Source organism: Ciona robusta, chromosome 4 (genome assembly GCF_009617815.1).
Source record: "Ciona robusta chromosome 4, ASM961781v2".
NCBI lineage: Eukaryota > Metazoa > Chordata > Ascidiacea > Phlebobranchia > Cionidae > Ciona > Ciona robusta.
Genome location: NC_143238.1, coordinates 7340963 through 7355864, shown reverse-complemented (window position 1 = coordinate 7355864; position 14902 = coordinate 7340963). Strand labels below are relative to the sequence as shown.

Genomic DNA, 14902 nt, shown 5'->3' with positions numbered 1-14902 from the left:
AATAAATATATGTTCTATCTTAACTGTTTTAAAATGTACAACCAAATATTCCAACGCTGGCTTGGTGCACAATATGTGTTTAATACTTGATGATGCTACCATTGTGGGCATAAGTGTCCTTAAGCAAGACAATTAACGGTGATTGCTCCAACCCAGTGGTCACTAAAGGGTTAGCGCACCGAAATTGTCTGCCATACATAAAAACAATCACCTACGGGGTAACTCATAAACAGGTACAAGGTGTATGAAACACAAAACACCCGTGTTAATAAGACTTGTTGTTGTCCCGCCATGCGAGGATAAATAAGTTACATACGTGGTAACTTGTAAGCAGGCACGAGGTGTATGAAACAGAACACCAGTGTTATAGCGACCGTTGTTGCCCCACCATGCGAGGATAAATAAGTTAAATACGTGGTAACTTGTAAGCAGGCACGAGGTGTATGAAACAGAACACCAGTGTTATAGCGACTGTTGTTGTCCCGCCACGCGGGCAAAAATAACTCAATCGATAATTTTAATTCCTGAGAATTTTATTCGTTTTTTCCACCCATCTTTCCACGCAACACACAACCCGAATAATGAAGAAATAAATAAAAACCGAGGTCAAACAAACAACAAAGAAAGACAGGAGTTCAAATAAATATCTCGGAGCGAAGATCTGCCACACCATCAAGTGTCTTCTCAATATAAAGGAAGCCACCATACAACAAAACATCTGGAACAAATGATTCAGATATTGTAACAATGGAATATTAACTTTGTATTATATAGATGTAACTTTATCCTCGAATAGTAGAGCAATGACAGTTGTTATAACATGAGTGTTCTGTTTCATACACCTCATGCTTGCTTACAAGTTACCATGTATGTAACCTATTTACCATCGTATGGCAGGCAACAACAGTCGTTATAACACGGGTGTTCTGTTCCATACACCTTGTGCCAGTTTATGAGTTACGCCCACAATGGTAGCAGCGTTAAGATTCGAACCCATAATCTCTGGTACAGAAGCAAACGTTCAACTTGCAGATTTGTTTAATTTGTCATAAATATAAAGTTAAACATCCGTTCAAACCTTCATACAATGCAGCATTGTGTGTTTCATAAACAAATCATGAATTGAATTCCAGAAACATTGTAATGTCATAAAGTCAAATTCATTGTCACAAACACTATTGTCTCTTTGTCGCCTTCGTGTGATCGGCCACAATAATAATAACGGAAGCAAAACTGGAATAAAAATTAAAATAAAGTCATGTCTGTTTATCCACACACTGCAATAGCTTCAGCAACTCGACTGTGGGCATGGGAGTGGCAACCATAGATAAGTCACTCAAGTTCCACCCACGAGGATATAAATGACCAAACCAACCAAAAGTCATGTCTGCTTATCCACACACTGCAATAGCTTCAGCAACTCGACTGTGGGCATGGGAGTGGCAACCATGGATAAATTACACACCTGTATGCAAAACCTGAGAAGCAAAAACATTTGCCCCGACCATCACAGCTGGTAGAACTACCGTTGGGTGATTCCCCTTCACTGCAACAAACGCAGCATACCATGGAAGAGTTGTAACCGATGCTTGGTGACCGGTGCCAAACCACCACACTGATGATGACATCGTCCATATTACTACAACTCCCCATGGTACAGTGTGGCTCTTCCTGGATTAAAAATAGACAACTCAAAGTTGATAAATAATAAACAAACTAAAAATGCCGAACAGAAACTTTTATGTTGTAATGCTTACTATAAAGAATGAATGTAACTTACATATTTAATTGTTGTAAAATGTCTCGCGCAAGGATGTGCCCACAATATTAGGAGCATCAGGAAACATACACTTGTTACTTCGTGAGTGATATTTGTAATGTATATATATAATATAAACCAAGAACAACAACCAACCTGTTGTCAGTTGTAACCTCCAACAGCATCCACGTACACGTACATAACAACAGCATTGAATGCGAGTGAGTTGGTCCAAGTAACATCAACAACACAAACATAAGGATCCCACTAAACCCAAGCAAAGCTGATGATAAGACACGATATAAACCAAACACTGCAGGCAAATCTGGATGGAAGGGGTGGCTACAAGGAGGATAAATTAAAGGGGAAATGCTGTGTTTATCCTCTGGGGGAGAGGGGGGGAACCAAGGGGATTAATAGACAGGTGATGCAATATACTGTGTTAACCCAAGGGGTTAAATAGCGGAAAAATCTATGAAAGTGTCAACCAAACTATATTACAGTTTAAGTTTTATTTGTGAAATAATTATTTAGTTAGAAAATTATCGGCATGCATGGTGTACAACAGTCGTGTATTAAACTTTATGTGTGTCGTACACCATAGATGGTGGCTTCATACGCCTCATGCTCACTATCCAGTTATAACATGTGTGTTGTACACCATAGATCGTGGCTCCATCACCTTATGTTTATTGTATAGGTAACACCCACCTTTTCTACCTCTCTCTAAAACATCGTTGTCATCTCGCAGTTTTTGAAAATATTTCGCGATTAAATCCTCCCCAGTCAGCTCATCTCTGTACTGCCCTCCTCTGGATAAAAAATTAAGTTAGAAGATTCTATAAGGGTGAGGTCTTCAGTGAGGCACACCTGAGACCTGGGATGTAGGTCTATTACCCCAACACCCAGGGTGCTACCTTCTAAACCCCACTGTGGCAGTTTATAGACACTCAATAATAGAGATTCTATTCTATAAGGGTGAGGTCTTCAGTGAGGCACACCTCAGACCTGGGATGTAGGTCTATTACCCCAACACCCAGGGTGCTACCATCTAGACCCCACTGAGGCAGTTTATAGACACTCAATAATAGAGATTCTATTCTATAAGGGTGAGGTCTTCAGTGAGGCACACCTGAGACCTGGGATGTAGGTCTGTTACCCCAACACCCAGGGTGCTACCTTCTAAACCCCATTAAGGCAGTTTATATACACTCAATAATGGAGATTCTATTCCATAAGAGTGAGGTCTTCAGTGAGGCACATAAGATATAAGTCCGTTATTTTAGCAAATATTCGTCACAATCCACTATTATTACATCACAATACCTGCCAGGGTGCATGAGGTGTACAGCAAGGGGGTTTACAATCCACCAGAGTAAGCTAAAGAGCAAAATAACGAATGAACATCGAGGTAGAAAAGTCGAATAGAACGGCGGAAGTTGTTCCAAAACCTGGGGAGTAAACACAAATAAATGTAAGAGCATGGTGGAAATCCAACCTGAGATCTCCCAATATACACGAAACTGTAGTTACCAGAGCAGGACTTGAACCTGGTTCCACTAACCTTTTGATCAATAGCTTGAATTTGCCAATCCAGGAAGATCAACACAGCGGTAAAAGGTAGGAGCTTGGTGGTAACAACAACGGCAGGAGAAAGTTTGTTGCGTAAGTTGCCACTCGATTTTAAAATGAAGTAAATCAACCCAATGATGGAGAATAAGGAAACAAGTGAGGTGTTTAATCTGTGAGGAAGTTATTATGTTTAATTGGTAATTTGATAGGAGTATAATGTATAACTACGTCGTAACCAGTAAGCGGAAACGAGGTGTATGAAATAGAACAACTGTTCTATAAGGACTGTCTTGCCCGTCACAGTTGGCCGATTATCTCAACATCCAGGGTGCTACAACCCATTAGTGACCACTGGGTTGGAGCAATGTCTGTTAAGCGTCTTGCCCAAGGACACATACGTCAAAGATATCAGCATCAAACCAAGCATCAATGGTTACAATGCAAGCGTATAACCACGGAGGTTGACGTGCAAAGTACTGGGCAAAGTAAAGTTATATTAATTCATCCATGCTAGTATAAATAAATTGTAACTAAATTATAAACATATTGGATTGTAATATTCTATGTGTTTGAGGCCCAATAACATGGTCTGCTGCGGACCAAGGAATTTTTAGTGTTTTAAAATAAAATTCAAACAAAACTTACTGAGTTTGCCCAACTTTAAAACTTTCTTCCGATCCTGGTGTTGATTCTTGGGTTGAAAATTTGTAACACCAGTGTTGTTCAGGACGACATATTTGGAAAACTGACGACACTCGAATAATAATAAGAAGCATGAAGTACAAAATGCATGGTAGTAGAAGATGGTGGGTTAAAAGTTTTGTGAATTTAATGTTTTTGGTGGTTTTGGGGGGTGTCATTTTTGTAAGGTCTTTCATGAAAAGGAAAAAAATGACAGAAGTGAAAAAATATTGTTGGATTTTGTCTTCATTGATTACAAAGCTGTTGGAAGCATATAAGGCCTGGTGGGTTAAATATACAAGGGTTACTAAAATAAATTGCAAAAATAAATTTCGGGTAAATTTTTTGGAGGTTTTGAAATTATGTAAAATGTTTGTAACAGTTAAAATAAAAAGACAAATTGTGGAAAATAGAGAAAAAGTTATGAATTTTTGATGGAAAATAGAAACCATTGAAATCACAGTGGTAAGGGCAGTTAGAAAAACCGATAATTTTTGTGTTCGTTTCGTAAAATATGTATATGCCACACACCACAAGCACTGGGTGGCAACGAAGAGCAATCCTACCACCATATAAGGAACATTGAAACAAGCCCAAACTAATTTGCATAGCTCTCTAGCTCTCTCTAGTGCAGATATCATGTGTTTTGGATTTTGACCACTTTTTGCGTTTTGCAATAAATTTTTTAGCGTTAAAAAATCTTCTGTGTTAAAAATGTTGAATTGTTGGTTGTAATTCGTTAAATAAGTTTCTGCTTGATCAAGATTAACATGTAACATATCTTGGTGGTTGGTTGTGTTTGGATCTGTGGAAGAAATATTTATTGTTATGTATCTTGCTAGCATTGTGGCAATGGGTGTAAGTCTATATGGACCAGAGGTTATGTGTTCAAGGCTCGTTGCTGCTACCATTGTGGCGTGTGTCCTTGGGCAAGACACTGAACGGCAATTTCTCCAACCCAGTGGTTACTAATAGGTTGTAGCACCCTAGGTGTTGGGGTAATGGTCTACTATGGCCTTAATCCCAGGCCCTTAACAAAGAATCCCATCTACACAGAATATATAAGGTCTTCCCAAACTAAACTCACCAAATAAATCCATAACTATAGTTCCAAGATTGGATGAAGGAATTGAAGTGTTGAAGATATAAGATAATGTTGGCACAAGATCAACCTAGATCGTGGGGTTATTATATGTTGGAAGCAAAAGTGTGCGGGGGTTTAGTAATGTTTTCAGAAATAGATACTTTATTTAGTTTTAATAGAATACTTTACTAGCTATTAATGAGGCACTCAATGGATACAGGATGTACTTATGTTGTACATGCAGGCTACAGTTTGCCTATCATTCTTATAAACAACTTGGTCTGGCACGTAGTGCTAACTAACATAGGTGTGTTGATGGTCAACTCTGGCCCACAACTCAGGTTATGAAATATTAAATACATAACACAGCAAATGTTTGGGACAATATACATATTCTAAGATACTGCACAATGCGCAAGAATGGCTTTAAATATTATTAAAAACACCCACCTGTTGTACAACACCCCCCAAACACAAGTCGTTACCAAGGTTACCATCAAAGCCACCTAGTGGGGAATATGCGAACAACGCTGATGTCGTTTCATCGACACTGTCGCCTCCATGGTCCCCTGTTTGCGTCATGCCTGGTAATATCAGGGTTGCAATTTTTGAGTAAAGACACAAACATAATTGCCATGTTTCCACCCACCATGATCTCCCATCACCAACAGCAAGGTCTCATCATCCATCCTCTCAACCACCAACCTCAACATTTCATCCATTTGTTCGAGTTTCGACCCCATCTCGGGGTGAAGGGGGCCGTATCTATGGTAACATTGGTTTTATTATAAATATATGTTAAACATGAGATCTGTATAAATTAGTGATGACAGAACCCCTGGAACCACAGCTCAGTAAATAGAGCACTTATCTCGTAAGAAAGAATACCGGGTTCAAGGGTTGATGCTGCTTTGTGGAAAACACTTAATGAATATTGCTCCAACCCAGTGGTCACTTATGGGTTGTAGCACCATGTTTATTAAGGTAATGGGCCAACTCTGGCCTAAATCCCACGCCTTTTGTCGTGCCACGCTGTATGACCTTACCCATATAGAACAGAACAACATTTACTCTAAGCCACAAACAAGGTAACAACAGTCAACAACCCACCTATGCCCACAGTGGTCAACCCCCAAGAAATGAGCAATGATTAAATTCCAATCCTTAGTTTTGATCTCGTTGAATAAATGCTTCAATATCCCGTTATCTACCGTGTGAAGATCCTTCACGTCAAAGGAGGGGAACGGATATGAACGTTCGAACCTGCGGATAAATTGAATGTATTAAATTGTATCTAATTATACCCATTGCATCCTAATGTAAAAGCAATCATACTGGTTTAAATGAAACTTCAAATGGGTTTAAAAATGTGAAAATATTGCTTTGTAACTTTGTGAGTGATTGTTTTCTGTGTGGCTGACAATTTAGACAACGCATTTATGACCACTGGGTTTGAGCAATTGTTGTTAAGTGACTTGCCCAAAAGCACATACACCCAGCCTCAATTTTGTAAGTTGGCAGTTTAAGTAACTATATCCCCATTAATTGCCGCTAGTAACCCAAACGAGAACCACAGAACACCCACCTTCCAGGGAACAGTTTCATCCAAGTATCATCTCCCATAAATACAATCCTCCCACCAACTTGATCAAGTATATTATCCTCTGTTATATGAGAGGATGCAAAGTTATTACTGATGTCGATAAATGTGGGGAAACCTCCAGTGAACATCCCCTTGATGCGTTGCATAGTGGTGGTGGGAGCGTCTGCGTGGAACCTGGGGTGGTATATGTATAAGTTAAAGTGGTTAGGGGCTTGCACGGCATATTATATTAGACACCATGGCTGAAAGTGAATAACAAAAAGTGGAGGTCCTTAATCGGTAGACGAGAATCACTTTTGATATTTTTTTCTTACACTGCAGGTATAACTCCCGCACACAACAAACCAAAACAGCCCCTACAACATGGCCTATCATAGGACTTCAGCCATATAAAAAGAACCAGTGACAAAAGACCTTACTCATAAATTGGAATCAACACCAACACACAATTTACTCTGCGACCTCTTCCATATAAAAGTGACAAAAGACTTAGAATCACAACATTGGTGACAGTTTAATTACAGCCATGCACTACGACAGCAACAGTAAACCACACACAACCAACCAGAACAACCTTGCCGATAGTTGTGGTTCTAACACACAAAATACATTCTGCTACCTCACCCATATAAAACCTCACAAACACCACTTCTAATCCACACCAACAAACCTGAACAGCCTTGCCTTCCCACATCCTTCATTGCGAGCCAGATCTCGAAACACTTTCAGTTTATTCCGATACGGGACGTCAACACCCTCGCCATACTTTGCAAAGTCGAACCTTAATGCATCAATTATCACTAAGATAACTTTGTTGTATGGTAGTTCGTGCTTTTCCCAACATTTTGTGCCGTTCTCGCAAGAATTGAACGTTCCAAGTTCATGTCTTGTTAATAAGAATCCTTTACTGTACAAAGCAATGCCCACCCATATAGATATGATGGGAAGCAGGAAAATACAAATCCTTTTAAACTGTGGTTCACCAGTACAACTTAACATAATGGCCTACCATCTATATGCAGAATACACTCGTTATTACACGCATGATACAACCGTATGAGTTAATTACCAAGTATTGGGTATATGTGTGTAAGTATAGAAAATTTGCAATTAATTAATTTCAATTTAAAAAAAAAAAAAAATTTTTTTTAAATTGATACAATTGTATGACAATACACATTGTGACATCATAAGCTAAAATTTGACACAAACACAAGTGATTGTTACATCATCATTGAATTATTACACCACAATTAGGAAAATGTTGTCAATTTTAAGCACCGTATATGAAACACAGCCAAGGTAAATACGACATAACTTGGCAACTTATTTTAAACCTTGATTTAAAGTGAAATTTATGGCATAAACGATGACATCATTTCAATGGAGACTTTCAGAAATTCTATTTTAGTTCTTTATAGAATATAAAGCAGGGGTTTAATAACAAAGAAGAAAATTTCTACACTTTTCAAATGTAAGTTTTTTTAGTTTTTAAATATGAGTTTTTATAGTGAAAGTTTTATGGTATACAGTTTAAAAAACTGCACGGGTAAAACATATTTGGAAATTAAACCCAATACAGTTGAAGTTAGTATAATATGGGTTAGAATTTAAAAATTCGTAAAGGAAAAAATTAATAATTTGGTTAAGATGGCGGAGATAATTAATCTATTATGATATAACAATCACTATTTGTTTTTATTCCTTCTTTTCATTGTTTGTGTGCATTGTGGGCAGAACCATTTCCCAGTGGGTGCTTGCTCCAACCCCACACAGCCATAATGGAACCATTCAATAGGACATTTATCGTTATCGCATCCCACCATTTCACCGTACGACACTTGGTTACATAAACAATATCTCGGCTCATTGGGGTCAAAGTTCCATTCCACATTTGAACTTTCACCTATGACCTCGACGCCAGGGTCGTTGCTATCGGTAACGGTTGCTGTTTCTTTTTTCCGCTGCTCCAATCTTGCTTCTGCTTGTTGTCGTTGCTGCACCCAAGCTGCTGCTTTCGAAGTTTGTTTTTTCGCTCGAAACGGGCGGTGTACAGCACCCCCGGTGGCGGAGCAAATACTTGAGTCGCTAACTTGTTCGTTCGCATCAAGCGAGTCAACGCTTATTCTGTCGTATTCGCTGGTGCGTGACTCGATCTTGATTTCATGCTTAACCAGTGAAGTGCGTCGGGTGGGTTGCGCGGATGACTGATTCTCTTTCATCTCGTTTTCAACTGGGGGGGAATTAGTAAATATTATTAAAAGTACAAAAGTAATATCAAACTTAAAGCAATAAACGTAGATATCAGGTTTAAACATAAAAGTACCATTAACTCATTTTTTAAAGTAATAAATACCTTGTTTCGCAGCGTTCATTAACACAAACATAAATTTAATCAAAAGTAGAAATTGATTACTTTGTCTACGTGAGCCTCCAGGGATTTCTGCTGTAAATAAACCACACCAACCTTCATGATAATGAATGGGGAAGCCAGCCACCTCCCTCCCCCCTATTTCCGCCACTTCATTCAACACTTTGGTCGTATATTCAAGATTGGAATTATCCTGGAGGTGAGCGAGTAACTCCGATTTTAATATTTGTTCCGATTTAATCTTTTTTTCAGGCGGGCCGTCGCCGTTATTTATGGTCACCGTGTTGCTGGTACTGGTGTGGGGGGTTCCCCCAACAGCGTGTTTGCGACGTTCCTTCTGTAACTGGGAGAGAATAAAATGAAGTTTAGATATGGAAAGTCGAACTTATAAATCTTATGTGAAAATTGGTGTAACCAATACATTGTTTCTAATTGTTTTGAAGCAGTGTGCCTGCGATTTAGGACAGAGTTGTCCAATTACCCCGACACCCAGGGTGCTACAATGCCATAGTACCCACTGGGCTCGACATTGTACAACTATAATACACTGACCACATTATAAAATTTATATAAGTGAAACTCACACTTGAGTGAGTGACTGAGTCTACTAAATTTTGAATACATTTTTTAGCATTAATTAAGTCAAACAAAACTTAACTTACACAAACAGTGAAATAATGTTAAATACTAATACTGACATCACATAATAACAACTCACACTGGTCCTTTGTTGTGATTGTGGATTATCCAACTCGAGCGATCTCTGTTCCAACACCTCAGTTATCCCGGCATTGTCGGCTTCAAGCTCCATCTTAAACTTGGATAATTCTTGATCTAATTTACGCAGATGTCGATCGACCAAGTCGTATATTTGGTTTGCTAGTTGGACCTGGTAAGGTAGCAAGGCTTTGAGTTAGTTTAAAAACATGGTTGCCAATTACCCATTTATTAAGACATACAGCAGGGTGAAACATTTTTAAGGTGTAAAACTAGATTGCTATAAATTATGATGCCACTTGTGTTTCAAACATTGGAAAAAAAAGTGCAGCACGCCCCAGGCATCCCTAACATTGTATCTATAACAATGGACCCCATACAAACTTAGTCCAAACACCATCCACCTTTTCATCAGCGTCCTCCAATGCTTTGTAATATTCGTTTCGGATTTCCTCGTAAACTTGGTCAGCGCCCGTGATCTTAGTTTTCTTCATGAAACATTTTTGGAACAATTTCTTGACTTTGTCGTCCAGGGAATCAACCGAGTTTTGGACCTGGTGGGTGAAGGTGTTAATTGAGCGAGGGTAAATGTTTGAATGAATGAGATTTATATATCCTCGTATGGTGAGGCAACGGCAGTCGTTATAACACGTGTGTTCTGTTTCATACACCTCGTGCTTACCAGTTACTACGTATATAACTTTGTGGCTGATTGTTTTTAGGTATGACGTTGTTAGACAACCCATTAGTGACCACTACTAGGTTGAAGCTCTAGGAGTCTTGCCCAAAGACACATACGCCCTTAAACCATAATGGTAGCAGCATCAAGCCTTGAACTCATAACAATAGTACCAATAGTAGCAAGGGCGAGCCTTGAACCACCAACCTGTAGATCCATCTCCCTCATATCAGTGAACCTCTCCCGTAGATCTGATGGCAGATGTTCAATGAGCTCAATGTAATCTTCAAGGTACAACATTTTGTTTAATCAAACTTCCTACTTTGACGCAACTTGTTAGATGTGTTTTGAAATCTAAAATAAAATAAGTAACCTAAGACGTGAGGACTGGGTAATAGAACAACTGTGATTCCTAGGACCTTATGTTTTAGCTGTAGGACGTCACCTATATACACTAGAACTGGAACACCATTTACAAAAACATAACAAAAAGATGACGCAGCTTACCAACTTTTGATACAGAAACCATATTACCTACCTGTAACGCAACTGAAAGGCGAATTGACATTGATTATGACACTTTACACTGAAAATAATTACAAGTTTGGTCACAAATCATTACTGATATATTACAGAGAAGTAGGAATACCTAATACGTATCATGGTATCAACGTATGTATTGTAACGTATGTTAATACCCGATGTACGTAAATCGTATTCAGAATGAAATAAACTAAAACGACGCGTTCTGTGCAGAAAACAACTCCCGCAAAAGTATATTAATATAATAAATGACGCTTGCTCTGTCCTAAAGTTGTAAAAACAAAACAAACTTTAAAACAAATTATAAACTTTTAGAATTAAAACATATTTTTAGGGACTTTCCCCTGTGACTTATAGAAATAATATTATTACATTTAAACATGTTTGGGGACTAAAGTTTGAAGTGCGTGTTCGAATTCAAAAAACTACCTATCAGGAGCCGGTCACTTATGGTTTGGCACACAATAAACTGACATGGTCTTCTATCTGCTACTTTTTAACGATATTATGCAACTCATGCTCACTGTGGGTTATAAATTGGGGTCTTCTTATACTCCAGACGCTCCAGACACACTTGGTGCGTTCATACACCTCATGCTCACTGTCAAGTTATAACATGGGTGTCTTCTTATACACCAGATACACATGGTCTATTTATACACCTCATGCTCACTGTCGAGTTATAACATGAATGAATGTAACTTACTTTATCCTCGCGTGGCCGGAAAACGACAGTCGTTATAACACGGGTGTGCACCTCGCGCCAGCTTACGAGTTACCAAGTATGTTACTTTGTGGGTGATTATTATTTTTTGGATTTTTTTCATTTTTATGTACGGCTAATAATTTGGACAACCCATTAGTGACCACTGGGTTGGAGCAATTGCCGTTAAATGTCTTGCCCAAGGACACATACGCCAACAATGGTAGCAGCGACGAGCCTTGAACCCATTACCTCTGGGTTAGAGGCAGGCGCGCTAACCACTACGCCACGGCGCCGGACATGGGTGTCTTCTTATACACCAGACACACATGGTGTATTCATACACCCCATGCTTACTGTCAAGTTATAACATGGGTGTCTTCTTATACACCAGACACACTTGGTGTATTCATACACCTCATGCTTACTGTCAAGTTATAACATGGGTGTCTTCTTATACACCAGACACCCTTGGTGTATTCATACACCTCATGCTCACTGTTGAGTTATACTCATTGTCATGTTCTATCCACACCAACACACGTTTTGTAATTTTTTTTATTTATTCTCACTGTTGTTCAGAGCTTGTATATAAACATGTTCATATAGTCGGCCATACACGTTTTTATTTCGCTTAGTTACTAGCCATTGTTGAATCAATCCAATCAAGGAAGTATGCGACTTCTGTGTAAACCCCTGGATAGTCAGGTTGTGCACAACCATAACCCCAGGATACAACACCTTGAAGAACTCCACTACAGGTAACTGGGCCACCAGAATCACCCTAAAGGAAAAAGACAAACTTAATGAAAAGTATATAACACCCATGTTATAACAACTATCATTGCCCGACCATGCAAGAAAATAAATCATATTTACTCATTTATAATTCAAAAAAAAATTATTGCTTCAACCCAGTGGTCACCAACAAGCTGGTCAAATTAACAGCCGTATGCAAAAAAAATGATAAAGTTTCAATAATATTGTGCGTAGCCTAAACTAAACACAAGTAAATACAAATACTAGATATACCGAATGTTCCAAGTGGTGCATATACACATATGTCCTTACCTGGCATGAATCTTTCCCACCCCCCATCACTCCTATGCACAACATACCATCCAGTATCTCACCATCGTAGGAATCTTGACCGTTACATACATCAGTGCTAATCACATAGATACCATCAACACAGTATGGCTTGCTTGGGTAATCGGTACCTGGTGGGAGAATATAATGTTATAGACACTTAATAATGGGATGTTGGTATTACTTGACTAGTGTAGTGGTCAGCATGTCTGCCTCTAACCCAGAGGTTACGGGTTTAAGGCTTGTCACTGCTACCATTGTGAGCCTGTGTATAAACAATCACACAAAGTTACATATACGTTGCAACTTGTAATCGGGCACGAGGTGTATGAAACAGAACACCCGTGTTATAACGACTGTTGTTGCCCCGCCATGCGAGGATAAATAAGTTACATACGTGGTAGCTCGTAAGCGGGCACGAGGTGTATAAAACAGAACACCCAAGTTATAACGACTGTCGTTGCCCCGCCATGCGAGGATAAATAAGTTAACTTTATCCAAACCCCAGTTCTACTACACCCTGATAAAAGCATCATTACTAACTGACCATCAGAAAGTACATTTCCCCACCCACAGACTTCACATTCATCCCCAACAGCAGGAGCGTCATTTATAGAGTTCGGCATATTTGCAGGTTGGACGTATTGGGTCAATGTATACGGTGTCTGTGTTGAATTGGGGGGTTATTTTATGTCTAGTGGTTAGCGTGTGGCCTCTATTCTCGAAGTTCTGGGTTCAAGGCTCGATGCTGCTACCATTGTGGGTGTATGTGTCCTTGGGCAAGACACTTAACGGCAATTGCCCGAAACAATGAGTTGTCAAAACTCACAAATGGGTTGTTTAAATAGTCAGCCATACAGAAACACATTCACCACAAAGTTGCATATGTGGTAACTCATTAGCTGGCTCTGCCACGCGTCGATAAACAATTTTTTCATGTAATTTAGATAAAATTATTTACCGCCATCTTAATTAACATGATGTCGTTGGCCAGAGTATGGGAGTTATACATTGGATGTTTAATGCATTCATTTGGTGTTTGTTCTTGTTCTGTGTTCTCTACAACATCAAGATTGTAATCACCAACAACAACGGTGATTCTGTGTGCTCTGAAAAGATAAAGGTAAAGGTTCAAGGCTTGTCGCTGCTACCATTGTGTATGTATCCCTGTGACACTTAAAAGTTAAATACAAAAACATGCTAAAAACTACTTGAAGCCTTTGCTTCAATTTAGCACAAAATAAAACTTTGCGAACATAACATACACTTACTTGACGTAGCAATGAGCCGCCGACATCACCCACATTTTGTTGATGAGCGACCCCCCACAGAATTGGCTGCCATATTGACGTAGGTTTGCAATATAAGGCAGATCACCAGGTTGGGTTAGTTGCCCACCAATGATCTTATCTTCAGCAACTGGGGGGAATAAGTGGTGCAGTTAAAATACATCTTGTAAAATGTAGCTATTAAAAAAAATTTTTAAGTAAATTTCTAAGAAAACCATTTTCTATACACAGCTTCTGACTTGAACAAAGTATTTTTTATTCACAGTCTTTATTTTGAACAAAGTATTTTCCATACACAGTTTATTTTGAACAAATATTTTCTTTGCTCAGTATTTTTCAAACAAAGTATTTTCTATGCACAGTTGTTTCCACTTACCAACTGCAGCAACGAGAGCGAAAATGATGATTAGCTTCATCTTGATAAATGAGGTTGTTATGTTGTATGTGGTCTTATATATAAATACTGTGTTCTATATTTATATATTGTTGTGTTGTAACATGTGTTACATCTCTCACAGTGGGAATTCAACATATGGATATGAGCATGATATATGTGTAGGGTGTTATTTATTTAACAAGGTATTTAAAACGTAATTATGTTTTGGATCAGGAGCTTTTTTAATCGAAACTTTTTTTATTCATGCCGTGTTTTAACAACTGTTGTTTTGCTGTTGATTCTTTTCGTTCTTTAAATAACATGATCTTTACTGTCTTTTTCAAAGAGATAAAAAAAATTAAGTTATGCTATGGGTTTGATCTATCTATTTAATTTTTATATTTTCGTATTTTCTTTTCTGTGGAATCACTTGTTT

General features: G+C 38.6%; 3 protein-coding genes and 1 long non-coding RNA gene across 5 annotated transcripts; 1 reads left to right on the top strand and 3 right to left on the bottom strand.

Annotated features, from left to right (window-relative positions):
* Positions 1 to 515: 515 nt before the first annotated feature.
* On the bottom strand, positions 516 to 7698 carry LOC149737256 (GPI ethanolamine phosphate transferase 3, catalytic subunit-like). The gene is made up of 14 exons (XM_089877550.1): positions 7370 to 7698; positions 6682 to 6873; positions 6207 to 6359; positions 5746 to 5861; positions 5547 to 5680; positions 5100 to 5184; positions 3977 to 4817; positions 3324 to 3501; positions 3086 to 3210; positions 2471 to 2571; positions 1916 to 2084; positions 1466 to 1671; positions 1079 to 1233; positions 516 to 718 (listed from the first exon to the last, which is right to left on the bottom strand). Exons 1-14 carry the CDS (start codon positions 7696 to 7698, stop codon positions 518 to 520), a joined length of 2985 nt encoding a protein of 994 aa, XP_089733676.1. The 3' UTR covers positions 516 to 517.
* Positions 7699 to 7710: 12 nt separating this feature from the next.
* Positions 7711 to 11290, bottom strand: LOC149737255 (inhibitor of growth protein 3-like). Of its 2 annotated transcripts, none has more exons than XM_089877594.1 (6): positions 11005 to 11290; positions 10674 to 10820; positions 10192 to 10341; positions 9789 to 9959; positions 9116 to 9413; positions 7711 to 8932 (listed from the first exon to the last, which is right to left on the bottom strand). In XM_089877594.1, exons 2-6 carry the CDS (start codon positions 10764 to 10766, stop codon positions 8388 to 8390), a joined length of 1257 nt encoding a protein of 418 aa, XP_089733720.1. In that variant the 5' UTR covers positions 10767 to 10820; positions 11005 to 11290; the 3' UTR covers positions 7711 to 8387. The 2 variants fall into 2 exon arrangements, with proteins under 2 accessions (XP_089733720.1, XP_089733721.1); XM_089877595.1 differs by having other exon boundaries at positions 9167 to 9413; positions 11005 to 11277.
* Positions 11291 to 12065: 775 nt separating this feature from the next.
* Positions 12066 to 14645, bottom strand: LOC149737254 (trypsin-like). The gene is made up of 6 exons (XM_089877609.1): positions 14467 to 14645; positions 14073 to 14220; positions 13763 to 13910; positions 13349 to 13466; positions 12784 to 12932; positions 12066 to 12496 (listed from the first exon to the last, which is right to left on the bottom strand). Exons 1-6 carry the CDS (start codon positions 14504 to 14506, stop codon positions 12347 to 12349), a joined length of 753 nt encoding a protein of 250 aa, XP_089733735.1. The 5' UTR covers positions 14507 to 14645; the 3' UTR covers positions 12066 to 12346.
* On the top strand, positions 13782 to 14744 carry LOC149737253 (uncharacterized). Its single transcript, XR_016384992.1, has 3 exons — positions 13782 to 13924; positions 14453 to 14519; positions 14609 to 14744. It is a non-coding gene; the product is annotated as an uncharacterized LOC149737253 (long non-coding RNA).
* Positions 14745 to 14902: the final 158 nt, after the last annotated feature.